We start from the raw sequence: 18,259 nt of genomic DNA on the forward strand, positions 1-18,259 counted from the left end.
CTGGGTCTTGAGGGTGGATCACTGGCCAGAGCTTGCACAGTATGCAATTGAGTTACTGGCCTGTCCTGCATCCAGCGTTCTTTCGAAACGCACCTTCAGTGCTGCTGGTGGCTTTCTAACCAATCACAGGGTGCGCCTGTCCACTGACTCAGTTGATTGACTGACCTTCATAAAGATGAATCAGTCTTGGATCATCACCAGCTACCAATCACCTTAAGCTGATGTAACCAAATAATTTTTTGGGAAATGTCACATCCCTTCAAGACTGCCTATGCTGAGTGACTGTCCTGTTATGTTGACTGACTGTCCTCTTCCTCCTCAATGATCCCGCTGATATCTTGGAAGAACATTTTTGGTTCTGGGTGATGCCACCAGCCCAATTTTTCAGCCCCTGTTTAACAGGGGCGTGTAATTACAGTTTTTGATGCAATACTTTGCAACAGGGCTCATTCCTGCACTCCAAATAGAGTATATAGGAGAGGTTGCAGTGTCGTGGCACCAGCACCACCAGCCCAATTTTTCAGCCCCTGTTCAACAGGGGCATGTAATTACAATTGTTGATGCAATGCTTTGCAGCAGGGCTCATTCCTGCACTCCAACTAGAGTATCTGGGAGAGGTTGCAGTGTCGTGGCACAAGCACCAGTGCCTAAGGCACCATTTTTCAGCTCCTGTTTAACAGGGGCATGTAATACAATTTTTGATGCAATGCTTTGCAGCAGGGCTCATTCCTGCCCTCCAACTAGAGTATATGGTAGAGGTTGCAGTGTCGTGGCACCAGCACCACCTGTATATTGTTTGCACCGCCTGTATACTGCTGTTCTGAGTATATAGAGCCTGGGGGCCCCACGCTTTTCCTTTTTTTTCATATGGGTACGGGGTTCCCCTTAATATCCATACAAGACCCAATGGGGCTGGTAATGGGCAGGGGGGTGCTACCCATGACATTTTTCTCAATGATTTTCATCCATTTTGCCAGAACCAGATATTACATTAAAACGGCAAGCAGTGTTAAATGACTTTTTCCGTTAAATGCCAATTTGTGCACGGACTGTTCTAAACACAGGAAACACGTGCCACTTCACAGGCATACTATAGACACCCCCCAGGCACGATTTTTTAAGGAATATTTCACTTTTTTTTTCACTGTAATCGTCATTAAAATCAGTGCTCCAGAAAAAAAGGACATTTAAAAAAAAAAAAATTTGGCATTGACCCATGTCCCCTGCGGCAGGAGCCACGTTCCCAAACCCTTTTTAGGACAATATCTTGCATATTAGCAATTAAAATTAGCGTTCTAAAGATCGCACAAATTTTCGGTCCGTTCGAAAGTTCTGGTGTGAACCAAACCGGGGGGTATTCGGCTCACCCCTACTCTCCAGTGAGCCTAGTAAGAATTCTCCCATGGCTAGAGTGCTATCCTGATCGCAGGATCGCGGCTCTACTAATTGAAGGGTTCAAGGACGTTTTTTTGGTCCCTTCGTTTAAAGTAGCAGGCTGCGCTTTGAAAAAATTGAATTTAGTGCCTGGATCAACCAAATGTATTTTATTATTATTAAATAGAAATCATTATTTAATTAATCAGCAACTTAATTCTGGACCAAAATCAGCCATAAATAGTGACTTATAGCACATCAAAAAAACAGGGAGAGGAAAGGAGTTCACCCAAAAAGAACAGCGAGAGACCGGTTGTTTGATTATACAAAATATAAACTTTAATACATATCAAAAAGAACCACTATAATAAACCTACACAACGAGCAGAGACCACATTTACAGTCCACAGATAATTAAAAATAAGACAATGTTTGATTAAAAAGAGGCGGCCATCTATTTAAACACCCCGCCATTAATCCTCCACAGGCTGCAGCCGTTCAGTCCACACTGTTAGGCAAACAGTTCCCCTGTATTACGCACTGATCTCACACCCGCCGACGCGTTTCGTTAGCCAATAGGAACACTAACTTCCTCAGAGCTCAGTGGCTATGTAATGAGATGCATGTAAATGTGTGTGCAGCTGCACTTCCCCTTTTTAATCAGACGTTGTCTTATTTTTAATTATCTGTGGATTGTAAATGTGGTCTCTGCTCGTGGTTTATTATAGTGGTTCTTTTTGACATGTATTAAAGTTTATATTCTGTATAATCAAGCAACAGGTCTCTCGCTGTTCTTCTTGGGTGAACTCCTTTCCTCTCCCTGTTTTTTTGATGGTCTGTGCTATGGTCCAAAATGTGAAATCTGCCCATGTACATTCTTGTGTGGTTCAGGATAAAATCTCCAAGGAACTGGTGGATGGCAGACCCCTTTTATGTTCCTCCATTTCAGGATGTTTGGCTTTCATTGCTAGGAATAGTGCCCAAAAAAGAAAGTGGATGTTATCGTATGATACACCACCTTTCTTATCCCTTCGACTCGTCTTTAAACGATGAAGTCTCTGATATTGAAGCCCTGCTGTGCTATTCTTCCTTTGATGAAGCCTTGGTTATGTTAAAGCATTTTGGGCAAGACTCCCTGTTAGCTAAGGCTGATATTAAATCGGCCTTTCCTCTACTCTCAGTCCACCCTCAAGGTTTTAACTTGTTAGGTTTTCAATTTATGGGTCAATTACTTTGATAGATGTTTGCCTATGGGGTTCTCATTGTCTTATTTTTATTTCAAAGCATTCTCTACCTTTTTGCACTGGGTTTTGTCAGAAAATTTACCTCATGGGGGTTTTCTCTATTACCTGGATGGTTATTTATTGGCCCAGAAGGCTCCCTTGCTTGTTTAGAATCTCTACAGATGTTTTTCAATATTTGCAAATACTTTGGCATTCCTCTTGCACATGAAAAAACGGCCTTTCCCACATCTTCTATTGAACTTCTTGGAATCACCATCGATTCAGCCATTATGGAGTTCAGACTGCTATTGCACAAGCTCCAGAAAATGAGATTGTTGATCTCGTCTTTTTTGTTGAGGAGGAAGGTTCTGCTGAAGGAGGCCCAGTCATTACTGGGTCTTTTCGCGTTCAGAGCTAGAATTATTCCCATAGCTAGTGTTTTCTTGCAGGTTTTCCCTGGCCATCAGAGGTCTTAAAAAAGCATATTCCCATATTCGTATCTCCAAAGGTATTAAGGAAGGCCTAAAGATTTGGGATGACTTTCTGTGTAATGGTTTCACAGCGTGGCAGCAGGAATGTATTAAATATCAACCAGCTGTATTTCTTTACAGATGCGGCCCAGTCCTCAGGCTTTGGAGCATTTATGAATGGTCATTGGTGTGCTAGTAAATGGCATGAAGAATGATTGCAGAAGGATGTTCTTCAGAACCTCGTCCTCCTGGAGTTATTTCCGGTCATAGTTTCTATGGTAATTTTTAGACATGCCTTCATGAACCGAAGAATTCTGGTTCACACAAATAATAAAGGTGTTTCTCTTTCATTATCCTCTAAATCTGAATCTGTGATTAAGCTGCTACACTTTCTTGTTTTGCACTGCATGCGTTTTAATATTTGGTTGAAGGCTGAACACATAGCAGGTGTATGTAATAACATTGCTGATGCTTTGTCTCATTCACAGTTCGAGAAGTTTCGGGAATTGGCTCCAGGAGCAGATCAGCATGGGACTCCTTGCCCAGACTTCCTCTGGGGCTTAATTTGGAGCTGATACCTCAGAAACTGTGTCAAAGACGTGGTTAGATTATAGGCTTTCGTGGTCCAGATGGTGTTTCTTTTGTCATGGTTTAAGGTCTGGGTGAGTTGAACGTGACCTTACACGTCTCTTTGTTGTTTACGTCTTCCCTAATCCAGTCACACCTCAGCCCGGCGTCTGTAAGATTTTAGCGGGTGTATAATTTTTTCTGAAAGTTGCAGGTTTACCATCTCTAACTTTCATTCAGATTAGTCAAGTTCTTAAAGATTTCAGGAGGTCAAATCCTTCTGAAGATAATAGGCATCCCATTTCGGTTGTTGCTCGGAGCTGGAGCTCCTTTTTAGAGCTGCTTTCTCAGTCGCCTTTTTTGGAGCCCTTAGGATTGGGGAATTTACGGCCATGAATAGGTCTTTATCTTTTCGTAGTAGTTCTCATGTTTTGTTAAATCAAGGGTCCATTAACCTCTTCCTTTGTAAGTCTAAGTCCCAGCCTGTAGGTAAGGGTCACTGGTTTTCTTTGACAAGTTCTACTAATCCAGCAATCTGTCTGGATTTACATGTCTCTAGGTATACGTGAGTCAGACCTTGTTCTGATGGTTAATTTTTTATTCACCAAGACCAGTCTTCCTTAACCAGGTACCAATTTTCAGCTGTCCTGGCCTCATGCTTGAAACGCCTAAACCAGGGGTCTCAAACTGGTGGCCCTCCAGCTGTTGCGGAACTACAAGTCCCATCATGCCTCAGCCTGTGGGAGTCATGCTTGTAACTGTCAGCCTTGCAATGCCTCATGGGACTTGTAGTTCCGCAACAGCTGGCGGGCCGCCAGTTTGAGACCCCTGGCCTAAACCTTTCAGGTTTTTGTTTTTCTTGCCATTCATTTAGGATTGGGGTGGCCACTACTGCTGATGCTTTGGGTTTCTCTTAAGAAAAGTTGATGAAAGTAGGTCGCTGGGAGAGTGACAGGTATAAATTATATGTCTGCCCGGATTTGCTAACCTTGTGATTTTCTTTTTCAGATCTTCCCAAAACAATTGTATGGATAGTAGGACACTCCTATGTTTTTTGGTCTGCCAAACGTGCTAGAACTAGGACCTACTCTACAAATTTAGGTCTGGACACTAATGCCCTGTACACATGGTCGGACATTCAGACAACAAAATCCATCAGATTTTTTGCCAAACGGTTCTTGCGTACCCACATGGTCGCACAAAGTTGTCGGAAAATCCGATTGTTTGGAACGAGGTGACGTACAAAACGTATGACGGGACTACATAGAGGCCAGTAGCCAATAGCTTTCATCTCCAAATTTTTTCTGAGCAAGAGTGGCACTTTGTGCGTCGCAATGCTCTATACACAATTGGAAAATTTTAGATCCAGCTCTCAAACTTTTTCCATCGGATATCCATCGGAAATTCCGACAGAAAAAGTCCGATAGAACCCACACACGATCGGATTTTCTGACAACATAATCCGATCAGACTTTTTCCGTCTGAATTTCCGACCGTGTGTATGGGGCATAAGTCTTTTGTGGTTTTATGGTCAGGTGTTAAGCTGGTGGAACCTTAGAAACCAATTAAGTTATTTATCAAGCATATGCCCCCCCCCCCAATTTTAGTTATTCATGTCGGGGCAAATGATTTAGGCATGATGGGAACATGGGAATTACTGTGCGAAATAAAGAGGGATCTGTAGGCTATAAAGCAGGGATATGCAATTGGCGGACCTCCAGCTGTTGCAGAACTACAAGTCCCATGAGGCATAGCAAGACTCCGACAGCCACAAGCATGACACCCAGAGGCAGAGGCATGATAGGACTTGTAGTTTGGCAACAGCTGGAGGTCCGCTAATTGCATATCCCTGCTATAAAGCTTATGTTCCCATCCTCCGTATTGGCATTTTCTGAGATGATCCCGCGGCTTTTGTGGTCGCCTTATGGTAATCTATTCTATTTGGTTAGGATTAGGAGACAACAGGACAATTCATAGATTTCCAATTTCGTCTAGCGGATTATCCTTTTGCCACTCCGAATTGGAAGGTGTTGTGCCTGGTTTTGTTTCGAGAGGATATGGTTCATTTATCAATAGGCTTGGACATAGTCAATATGGGTTTGCAAAATCGAATTGAGTTGGCCAAAGTGGTGGGGGGGGGCCTCAGCCAGTAGCTTCGCGGCTAGCCACAGTCAGTGGGGAGTAGTCGTCCGGCATTGACTGGATGAACACCACTTAATTTTGTTTAAATGTATTTTAGTCCAGATGGCTTTATATTTATTTAAATTTGTAATGCTCAAGTTAGCCCCCCATGGCCATATAATTCCAAATAAATAAATATGTTTAAAGATAATGTGTTGTCCCTTATTACTAAATACCTTTGTGCTAGCCCATGAAAGGTCATAGCAATATGCTAGACCACCATGGGATAGCTCAAAGGGGGATCTGCAGTTCTCCTTTCCTTGTTTTATTTCTACAAGTTGCCATTGGTAGCTGCAGTATCCCTGGGCAGCAACAGCCATGGGATTGACAGGTAAGGCCAGCAGCTGATTGTTCAAATTAGGCAGTTGTAAAAGCCAGCGGAGGGAGCCAATAAAAGGACCTGGAGCAGTGCTCTCACTGACCGTTTTGACCAGACCACCCACCCTATCTTCAACAAGTCATGATGTTGTCCAAATGGGGGAGTAGTCGTCCAGCATTGACTGGATGGACACAGTTTAATTTTGTTTAAAATGTATTTTAGCCAAGATGGCTTTATATTTATAATGTTCAAGTTAGCCCCCCATGGATAACACCGTGGCCATACAATTCCAAATAGGTTTAATATTGTGTTGTCTCTTTCATTACAGACTACATTTGTGCTAGCCCAAGTATTTTACTTGCTTTAAAAAACCATAACTGTGCGCCTGGCTCGCTTTGCCCCATCCTATTCCCCTCTTTGTTTCAGGGAATGTGCACAAGAGGGCACTATGGCCCATATTTGGTGGACGTGCCCGCGGGTGTGCAGACTATGGGTCAGGGTGTATGCATTGCTCCGTAGCCTGCTTCGAGTAAATCTTAAAAGGGATCCGTTTGAGGCGCTCCTTGGCAAACCAATCAATGCGCTATTGCGCCCAGAGCGCCAATTGGCGCAACATCTTTTTACTGCAGCTAAATTGACAATAGGCCAGAGCATGGAGAACCCCAGCCCTGAGCTTCGAGGCAGTTAAGAATCGGCTAAATGAGGTTATGGTCAACGAAAAATTGTCTTCTGTTCTTTCTGACACTCATGCCAAGTTTCTACGTGTCTGGCAGCCCTGGATCGCGTATCATTATTCTCCTAGATTCGATGTCGCTATATTGTCATTGTAAGAATCGGCTGTGCATACCCTGTGAGCCCAATCTCTTCCCCCCCTCCCCTCTCTCTTCCTCAACCTCCCCCTCTTTTTTTCTTCTCTTTCTCTCTTTGCTCTTTCCAATTTACAGTAGATGGTTACTATGGGCTGTCAAAGTATTGAACGACAAGCTTCTGTTGCAGTCATGTGAACACCCGGGTCCACCCGGACACAGAAAATGTTGGCATCGTTTGGGCAACAGCCTGCTTTACTTAATATTATACTGTGAAACACCTGAACTGTGATTTGTATGAAAGGCTATTGTATTCGAATGCACTTAATAATAATAAAAACTTTTGTAAAAGAAAAAACCATAACTTGGGATTGAATGCTATTATTAGGTCTATGATTTACCTGCAGATCCTTCACCATTGACTGCCCCAGCTATACTCCTCCTAGATTGTATGATGCGTGTTTTAGCCCCCAATGCATAACTTTATATTGATAAACATTAAAGTGGTTGTAAACCCCTGACATGAAATATGAACAAAGCATTGATAGCGTGTACTTGTCTCAATCCAGAACACTAAAATGTAATTTCTGCGTACTGCCTCGTTCCTCTGCATGAGTCACTTCTGACAAGTTATCCTGTCTAGAAGAGGTGAAAAGGTGACGGTGTAGGGGGATCCAGCATACAACCTGTGATATGATAGCCTCAACTATTCCTGTGTGCTGTGTGAAAGGGGGTGTGTCCCCTTCCCTTCAAGTAACTTCAGCTTTCCACCCCATGCTTTCTGGAAGCTCAGACAAGCTGTGTAAATTAACAACTGTAGAGAATAGAAGAGGGCAGACAACCAGGCACAGCTTACGTAGGAGGATTTATTTAATCTCTGTATCACCTGATGGTAGACACTTCACTGGGTATATGTAATGGTTTACAACCACTTTAAACTGTTTGCCACATAGTTGCCCAATCCATACAGTGCTTATCTACAGTCTATTATAATACAGTCTATTATAATTGATAGGAGAGGACAAACAGCTGAATGGAACTGCACTGTATGAAATAGCTAGTTATATGTTCTGAATCCACAGAAGGTCATTGTCTGAAATAGGCATAGGTCCAAGCTTCAACGCAATCAGCCCCATGAACAAAAGTGGCAGGATTCCCCACTGTGCAGCAGGCACAGACATGAATCAAGTTGTGTTTCTTTATATCAACATTACTTTCAGCTTCTCAATGGGAGGCTGCAAAATTAAATCTAGATACTTGACATTTCATTCATGTGCTGAAGCCTGGCCCTCCTTTCCCACTATGCCAGCACACCTTTGGCTCACACATCTACTGAAATTCTATGAAGTGTGCCATCTGCTCACAGGCAGAGGCAATGCCAGTCCATACATAGGGCAGCCCCCCCCCCCCCCCATTAAAAAAATAAAATAAAAAAAAACCTTTTTTATTATTAGAAATATTTATTACTTAACTATTTTATTCATAAGGAACAAAAAAACATTGAAAAAAATAGTAATTTCAAAGAAAGAGAACAGAATTTTTTTTTTTTTTTTTTTACAAAAAAAGCCTCCAAACAACTCTGCTAGCTATGAAAGTGTGCAAACTACAAGAAAGATGAGGAGTTAAAAAACTGAAATAAATAGAACCTATAATACAAAGTCTTTTCTTTATGTCCTCTGTCCTGTGCCCCTCACTTTCCTTGGGCATGTGCCTTCTGTAGCTGTGCGTTCACATTGTGGAAATGTTGCTCGGCTCTCATAGTGCTTTGTGCTTGTAGTATGAGAGCTGGTAGACTAGATAATCCATACTGAAAGATGAAATAAAAGATTGCACGGAAGTTAGCCAAGTCTGACACACATTTCAGAGTGAACATGATTTCAAACATCGTCCTATGCTTCCTCTTCCCCAGAGAAATATAGGGCCATTACTGACCTTGTGAAAATACCAGTTGCCTGGAAGTCATGCTGATCCTCTGACTTTTTTTTTTAAAATAAGAACACAAAAAAGACATGCTGCTGGTAAATTTAGAGCTCACTACCAGCATACATGTTCCCAGTCAGTGAGGCTGGAACTATTGAAGCCAAAGCGAAAGCATGACAGCCAAGTACCAAGCATGTTTAAAAGGCCAGAAATGGCAGACTGAACATTCAGGTACAGGGCTGCTTTAAAATTTTTAAAGTGTAACTGCTTATAAGAGGATTCATCCCATTGAGGTTTTCATGTTTTATGTTCATAGAACTTTCAATCTCAGTGGGTTTAATTTTTTTCTGTACTGAATGCAAATCAAATATTTAAGTGTCAAATGGAAAACAGTTCTCTAGAAAAGGAAAATGACAACAAAAAAACCCAAAAATTTTTAGTGGATGTAAACCTGATTAATCAAATTTGACCTATGCACATATATCTATAGTGTTTCCTTATCTCTCCCCAAAGCACTAAGTCCTGTGTCTTTCTTCTGCTCCTTCTTTTATCAGCATGATAACTTCAGATAATTTTTCAGACAACCAAGATAAAACCAGCCTGAAATTTGTGTTAGGGTGGGTGCTATAGATTAGCAGAGAGCTTGCCTATTCACAGCACAGGACTCCACATTCCTTCCTTCCTATGTGGAGTGGGGGTGTGTGCCTTTCCTCCAATCAGTTGTCACGCAGTGTATGCCAAGAACCCACAACCCAGTGGTGAAAAAAAAAAATCCCTAACACAATGTGCACTTTCTAAAGAATACAGCAAGTTGAAGACAGAAGATATACATGTAAAATATATGTAGGGAGATTTGTTTGTTCACTTTACTGGGTATATATGTGAGGGTTTACATCCACTTTAAATGAATTCATATGAACTATGTTTAATTAAGCACATATATATCATTCTTGGTTAAATGATCAGAATTAGTTACATAGCAATCACTTGTATGTAACAGGTGGGTATATATAGGATAAAGAATCACCTCCCTTTAAAATAATCACGTTATTGCTTTGCAGCCTGAAATGAAGACACACAGCTTTTGTTTTATCTGGCTGCATTTACTAAGTGCAACTTATAACAACCAAGTGAAAGCTACAACACAAACATGTCGGGAAAAAAATTTGAAAAACAATCGCCGAGTTGAAAAAAGGACCTCTCTCCTAAAACTGATGTATAAACTCAATCAGCTGTAGCAAATTACCTTCTCAATGGTACACAAAGCCATTTGACTTTCTTTCTTTTCAAATGTTTTTATTGAGATTTTTAGCAGAGTTAGTTACAACAAGGGTTACAAAACAAAAACAAAAAATATAGTAATAAAAGTAACATCAGCTGCGGTCATTTTGATTAGCTCAGCATGAAAAGAGCTTTCCCTTTCCTGGAGCATTTCAGACAAAGGTTGAGCAATTGAAACGAACAATCAACTATGGATGGCAAGGCACGGTCACTGGGATCTCCAGCATAAAGCTGTGGACAGGCACAAGTCAGGAGATGGAAACAAAAACATTTCTAAGGCTTTATCAATGCACAGAAGCACAGTGACATCTATTATTAAGAAGTGGAAGGTATTTGGTACAACACAGACACTCCCTGGATCAGGACGTCGCTCCAAACAGAATAAAAAAAGAGCAAGGAGGAAACTGATCAGAGAGTCTACCAAGAGGCCTACAGCAACTCTAAAGCAGTTGCAGGAATTCATGACAAAGAGTGGTCATTGTGTGCATGTGACAAGATCACAAATTCTCCACAAATGTGGCTTGTATGGGAGGGTTGCAAGAAAAAAGCCACTCCTCAAGAGGCCACAAGCAGTCATGACTGAGCTTTGCCAAAAATGCACCTTGAAGATTCTGAGGCCACATGGAAAAAGGTGTTCAGGTTAAAGGAAACTAAAATTTATTTATTTGGCCTCAACACCAAATGCCATGTCTGGCGGAAGTCCAATACAGCTCATCATCCACATAACACCATTCCTACAGTAAAGCATGAAGGTGGTAATATGTTATGGGGTGTTTCTTGCAGCAGGGACTGGGGCACTTGTCAGGATAGAAGGAAAACTTGATGGGGCAAAATTCTGTCAAATTCTTGAGGAAAATCTGCTGCCCTCTGCAAGAAAGTGGTCAATGGGAAGAAGGTTTAACTTCCAATATGACAATGACCCAACGCACACAGCAAAAATGACCACCTAGTAGTTGAAGGTCAAAAAGGTGAATGTTCTTGGATGGCCTAGTCAGGGCCCAGACTTAAACCCCAGTGAAAATTTGTGTAATGACTGCATTAAATTTACCTGAACTTGAACAGTTCTGCAAAGAGGAGTGGACAAATATTGCAAAGTTAATAGAGACATATTCCAACAGACTAAAGGCTGTAATTAAGGAAAAAGGTGGTTCAACAAAATACTGACAAGGCGATGATCTTTTTCAACTCACAGATTCTGTTTTTGAATTTTGTTTTAGACATGCTGGTGTTCTCTTTTTCACTTGGATGTTACAAGTTGCACTGAGTAAATGCAGCTGGACAAAACTGTGTCTTCATTTCAGGCTGCAAAGCAACTAAATGTACCCATTTTAAAGGGGGGGGGGGGGGGGGGTGATTATTTTCTATACCCACTGCAGTTAAAGTGATAAAGTATTTTTGTTTTTTAAATAAAGAGGTTTATTTGTTCTGTGCAATGGTAAGCAGCCCCTTACAACTTCTTTGGTGGTCCCATGCCGCCACTCTTTCTCCAAGTGTCCCCATAGCAAGCCATGACCCGAGAGGGCACTCGTTCAGGCTTGTACCAAAGCCAGGCTGTGTGCACCCACAGACACAACACGGCTTGGCCATGCCCCTCACTCTCTTCTGGATTTGACAGCAACAGCAGCCAAATGTGCCCTGAGTGCAGGAAGAGAGGGCGGGGCTGCCGGCGAGGACAGCTCTGGATTCTGAGTGGTGTCATTTAATTGTATAGGGGCAAGGAGGGGAAGAAGAGCTATGGGAATGTTCTTAACCCTAATGCAGGGAATGCATTAAGGAAAAACATAGGATGTTTATAGCAGATTACCTGTAAAATCCTTTTGTTTGATGTACATCAGGGGACACAGAGCCATAGTAGTTACTATGTGGGTTATATCAGACCGACAGGTGATGGACACATTTTTGTACGAATAAAACATCTGTTTTACGAACCTGAGTGGTCGCCTTTAAATACACTCTGACCGCTCTCACTACATGAAGGGAATGTAGTGCCTTTTCTTCCCTAGATCGAGGCTCTGGGAAGGCAGATGGAAGAACAATATCTTGGTTTAAGTGAAAACCTATCACCACCTTTGGTAGGAATTCATGATGAGGACGTAACACCGACTTATCCTTATGCATGATCAGATATAGCTCTTTACAAGACAGAGCCGCTAGTTCCGATACTCTTCTAGCAGAAGAAATGGCAACCAGAAAGACTATCTTTCTAGTCAAAAGAACCAAGGGAATGTCACGTAAAGGTTCAAAAGGCTGTTTCTGCAAAGCTGATAAGACCAAGTTCAAATCCCAAGGATTTACAGGTGCCTTGATTAGGGTGATTGATCCGTGTTACACTCTGAACAAAGCTACGCACTAAAGAGTGAGAAGCCAGAGGCAGTTTACAAAATATTGACAAGGCCGAGATCTGGCCCTTGACAGTATGCAAGGCCTGCTTAATTTATAATCCCATTTGCAGGAAATCAAGGATACTACCCATGACACATTTCCTGGGGTGCCAACCCCTGGATCCACACCAGGAAACATATGCCTTCCAGACTCTATAGTAAATGCCCCTGGAAGCCGGCTTCCTGGCATTAAGCAAGGTAGACACTACTGAAGGAGACAACCCATGGTCCTTTACAATGCGGGTCTCAATAGCCAAACCGTTAAATTTGGCGACTGTGAGGTAGGATGGAATAAGGGACCTTGAGCGAGAAGGTCTGGCCGTAATGGCAGAGTCCAAGGGACTCCTACTGCCATCTTTATGATCTCGGCAAACCAAGATCTTCTGGGCCACCAGAATCGCTTCCCTTTGTTCCTGCTTGATCCTGCGAAGAAGACATGGAAGTATCAGAACTGGAGGAAATGCATAGATCAGATCAGAGAAAACTCATCCCATGGGAAGACTCATGCTACTGTTCCGCAAGCTAGCGGATCCCTTTGTTTGACACAAAGTTGTTGACCTTGTTGTTGAATCTGGACGCGAACAGGTCCTCGTCCAGAGTACCCCATCTCTGACATATCGCTAGGAAGATGTCGGGGCGAAGAGACCATTCTCCCGGAAATAATTGTTGGCGACTCAAATAGTCCGCCTGCCAAGTCTCTATCCTTGGAATGAAAATTGCAGATAGGCAAGGGACGTTGTGTTCTGCCCAAGACAGAACACGATTCACCTCTTTTTGGGCTGCAGGACTCCTCGTGCCCCCCTGGTGATTGATGTAAGCCACAGCCGTAGCATTGTTGGACTGAATCCTGACAGGACAGTCCTTCAGTCTGACCCTCCAGGACTTTAGAGCCAGACGAACTGCCCGAATATCCAAAATGTTTATAGGTATGGTCCTATCCAACTTGGACCACTTCCCCTGGACAGAATCCTCTTCCAGGACTGCTCCCCAGCCTAGAAGACTGGCATCCGTAGTCGCCACTTTCCAGGAGACTGATCGAAACGATTTTCCCTTCTGAAGGTCACTGGATATCAACCACCAATTTAAGCTCTGACACATGTCGGGAGCCAGGCGATTTGGAAAATGAAGGCCTGAACCTTCTTGTTCCAGGCCGACAGGATTGTGTTTTGTAGCAATCTTGAATGAAACTGCGCGTAAGGGATGGCCTCGAAGGAGGCCACCATTTTCCCCAATAGTCTCATGCACAAATAAATGGAAGGCTTTTTCTTTGCTTTGATGAAATGAATTAGCTCTACATTGCAACTGATTATTTTCTGGGGTAGAAATACCCTTTTCTGTATGGCATCTATGACCAGACCCAGGTACTGCAATATCCTTGATGGTTTTAAGGAGGACTTTTCTAGGTTGAGAATCCAGCCTAGATTCCAGGTAGTTTACCGTTGTGACCAGACTGTGGTTTAGCCCTGAAATTGAATGATCTATTAAAAGCAGATCATCCAAGTAGGCTAGGATTGTTATGCCTTGAGCCCTTAATCTGGCTAGAGGAGGTGCCAGAATTTTTGAGAACACCCGTGGTGCTTTGGCTAGACCGAATGGCAGGGCCACAAACAGAAAATTATGATTTTCTACTTCAAAGCGCAGAAATTTCTGGTGAGCGGGAAATATTGGCACGTGGAGATATGCATCTTTGATATCGATAGAAGCCAAAAATTCCCCTCCTTGGAGGATGGCAACAACCGACCGGACTGACTCCATATGAAAGGATCGGATGTTCAAGTGCTGATGCAGATCTTTGAGATCTAGAATAGGTCTTACTTCTCCGTTTGGTTATCGAACCATAAAGACTATGAAAAAAAACCTGTGCCTTGTTCTTCTAAGGGAACTCCTGACATCACAGTCTTGGATAATAGATGATCCAGTGCTAGAAGGAGAGCCGCCTTCTTCTCTGGGTCCTTGGGAACATTTGACCTTAGAAACTGAGGAGACGGAAAAAATCTGGTTTGTAACCTAGAGAAACGGCAGAAGCCACCCTTCTGTCTCGACATTGTTCCTGCCAGAGCCTCGAGAATTACAGGTGCCTTCCCCCCAACCGAGCGAGCGGGTTCGCCCCTACATAATGAGGCTTTAGCATTCTGTTTTGTGGGTTTTCTGCCCCAAGATCTCTTCTGACCTTGGTGCTTTCCCCTTGAACCTGATGGTTGAGTTCGTCGAGACTGCCTAGAGGCTGATGCCCCTGGTACAGGAGAAGAAGCCCGCTTAAAGGAGAAATGACTGAATTTCTTTTTTACTGGTAAAAGAGAGCTTTTGCCATTAGAGACCTTTTGTAGGTTTTTATCCAAATCATCTCCAAATAGCCGTTCACCACGAAAAGGGAAACTGGCTAAGAGCTTTTTACACTGCGCTTCGGCTGCCCAACTGATCAGCCAAAGAATTCGGCGAGAATGCACTAGTTCAAACATAAGCTGTGAGATTTGAATGACATTATCTCTCATAGCGTCTACTGTGAAACACAGAGCATCTGATAAATCAGCGCACTGTTGGGCCTGTTCATCAGGCAGAACTTTAAGCATCTCCTCAAACTGTTTCTTAATGAACTGGGATACACCAATTGTGGCAAGAATCGGTTGCGCTACTGAACTTACTAAAGCCATATGGCTTTTACAAAGAAGCTCTTAACATGAGCACATTATCAACTGGACATGCGAGATTGTTATTCACTGAGGCAATCGCAGCATCAACCACTGGAACCCCCCCACCCCCCATTTCTTATAGAAATCTTCTTCCATAGGATAAAGTATGGAGAATCTTAGGCAGATAATATTGTTTATCCGGATGTTCCCATTCAGCGTACATAAGCTTCCTTAGCCAGGCAGGAATAGTAAAGGCATCCCCAGACGGAGGATGTTTTAATGATCCCAACTTAGAGATGGGGTCATCAAGAGGCTTCAAAAAAGTTGAACGAACCAACTTAGTAAGAGTGCATAAGCAACCTGTCTTGTGATGTTACTCCTCCTATATTAGGATCCTCAGAAGAGAATAAAACCAGTATCTTTCAAATCTTTGGTCTACCTGATCCCCAGCATCAAGAACCTCCAAAGGAGGGTCTTGAGCACTAGATGGAGATCTCATACGTTTAACCCCACTATGGAGGGATAAAATGGCATCAATCTTCTTTTCCAAATTAGCAATGGTAGACGAAAAAACCTCTCGTGTGACATACTCAGGGGCTGAAGCATCTTGTGCGACTGCAAGCACAGTTTCCCCTGATGGCTCAATCTGACCACCGTAACACTCTCAGAGGAGGATGACATTCTTTTGGAAATGGTTTTAGTTTGTTGTGTAACCATTGACCCCTTAGAGGAGTATCTGGTCCCTTTGCCACTCATAGCTTAACCAGTTGCCGACCGCCGCACGACGATGTACGTCGACAGAATGGCACGGGCAGGCATATGGGCGTACATGTACGTCCCTGCCTTCCCGCGGGTGGGGGGCCCGATCGGGGCCCCCCCGGTGCCAGCGGCGGTCGGATACCGTGCAGGAGCGATGCGGGATGAGGGGGCGGCCATTCATTCATGGCCACCCCCTCGCGATCGCTCCTGATGAATGAAATCCCTCCTCTACATCACTTCCTCTCCTGTAATGTAAACACAGGCAGAGGAAGTGATGTAATCTCTCCTCCGTGTCTGTATTTTTTGTTCCTGCAGCGAGGAGAGAGGATCGGTGAGTTGCACCTACACTACACAGTAGAACATGCCAGACACACTCTCACCCCCCCTTCACCCCCCCAATCACCCCTGCACCCCCAGTCACAGTGACACCAATTGCATTTTTTTTTAATTATTATTGCATTGGTGTCATTTGTGACTGTAATAATTGTTAGGGCAGTTAGGGTTAGCCCCCTTTAGCTCTAGGGTACCCCCTAACCCCCCCAATAAAGGTTTAACCTCGTGATCACCCCCCATCGCCAGTGTCACTAAGGCTGGGTTCACATTGCAGCGGTTTATGAGAACGGATGTGATTCGCACCGCACTGCAGTGCAAATCACATCCGATCTCTGTGCGATGCGAGTTCAGCCATACAGATAGTATGGCTGAATTCGCATCGCACCCGCCGCAAACTCGCACGGGACCCTTTTTTTGGTCCGCAGCAGAATCGGATCGCATGGGTGTTCACACCATGCGATCCGATTCCTGTCCGAGTTTGCAGATCGCACTGCGATATGCGAACTGATCTGGGGGTGTCATTAACAATTCACTGACACTCCCAGCAGTTCGCATAGGGCAGTGTGAACTGCCGCCGGGAGGCATGCGATGCGGGAACCCGCCGCAGATTCATGCCGTTCCCGCATCGCTCCATTGTGAACCCAGCCTAATAAGCGATCGTTTTTCTGATCGCTGTATTAGTATCACAGGTGACGCTAGTTAGGCAGGTAGGTATTTAGGTTCGCCACAGCTTTTTATAGCGCCAGGGACCCCCATATACTATCGCATAAAGCCCCCTGATTGCCCCCTAGTTAACCCTTTCACCAGTGATCACCATATAACTGTTACAGGTGACGCTGGTTGGTTAGTTATTTCTTTATAGTTTCAGGGCACCCGCCATTTATTACCTAATAAAGGTTTGACCCCCTGATCACCAGGCGGGTGATATAAGTTTGAGGGTCAGATAAGGTCTGCGTCGCCCCAGGCAGCGTCAGGTTAGTGCCAGTACCGCTAACACCCACGCGCAAAGCATACACCTCCCTTAGTAATATAGTATCTGATCAGATCTATATTAGCGTCGCCAGCAGTTTAGGTTTCCCAAAACGCATTGTTAGCGGGATCAGCCCAGATACCTGCTAGCACCTGCGTTTAGCCCCTCCGCCAAGCCCAGCCCAGCCCACCCAAGTGCAGTATCGATCGATCACTGTCACTTACAAAACACAACATACATAAGTGCAGCGTTCGCAGAGTCAGGCTTGATCCCTGCGATCGCTAACAGTTTTTTTTGTAGCGTTTTGATACAGTCGCTGACAGCCTAGGTGCTTTTTTTACCTGTGAGTCTCACTAGTGTACCCCTAAATTTAGGGGTGTCTACTTTCCAAAATGGGGTCATTTGGGGGGGGGGGGGGGGTTGTGCCATCTTGGCATTTTATGGCCTTCAAAACTGCGATAGGTAGTGAGGAGTGAAATCACCCTTAGAAATCCTGAAGGCAGTGCTTGGTTTTCGGGGCCCCGTACACGGCTAGGCTCCCAAAAAATCCCACACATGTGGTATCCCTGTACTCAGAAGCAGCAGAATTTATTTTGGGGTGTCATTTCAGATATGCCCATAGCATGTGTGAGCAATATATCATTTAGTGACAACTTTGTGAAAAATAAAGTTTGTAATTTTCCCGCAACTTGTGGCAAAATATAAAATATTCCATGGACTCAACATGCCTCTCAGCAAATAGCTTGGGGTGTCTACTTTCTAAAATGGGGTCATTTGTGGGTGTTTTGTGCCATCTTGGCATTTTATGGCCTTCAAAACTGTGATAGATAGTGAGGAGTGAAATTACAAATGTATGCCCTTAGAAATCCTGAAGGCGGTGCTTGGTTTTCGGGGCCCCGTACGCGGCTAGGCTTCCAAAAAGTCAACCACATGTGGTATCCCCGTACTCAGGAGAAGCAGCAGAATGTATTTTGGGGTACAATTCCACATATAACCATGGCATGTGTGAGCAATATATCATTTAGTGACAACTTTGTGTAAAAAA

The 18,259-nt window shown here is 43.7% G+C and overlaps 1 protein-coding gene across 4 annotated transcripts in view; it reads right to left on the reverse strand.

Moving 5' to 3' along the window:
* Window positions 1–8,478: 8,478 nt before the first annotated feature.
* Window positions 8,479–18,259, reverse strand: part of CENPU (centromere protein U) — a 114,763-nt gene continuing 104,982 nt past the window's right edge. For 2 of the 4 annotated variants that reach the window (XM_077477302.1, XM_077477303.1), the window contains exon 15: window positions 8,479–8,747. In XM_077477302.1, coding sequence (XP_077333428.1) covers window positions 8,631–8,747 — 117 coding nt within the window. In that variant the 3' untranslated portion in view covers window positions 8,479–8,630. The remainder of the gene's footprint in view (window positions 8,748–18,259) is intronic. The other 2 variants (XM_077477304.1, XM_077477305.1) reach the window with 1 other exon arrangement.

This window comes from Lithobates pipiens, unplaced genomic scaffold (genome assembly GCF_037356315.1).
Source record: "Lithobates pipiens isolate NorthernLeopardFrog02 unplaced genomic scaffold, aLitPip1_a1.2 Scaffold_13, whole genome shotgun sequence".
NCBI lineage: Eukaryota > Metazoa > Chordata > Amphibia > Anura > Ranidae > Lithobates > Lithobates pipiens.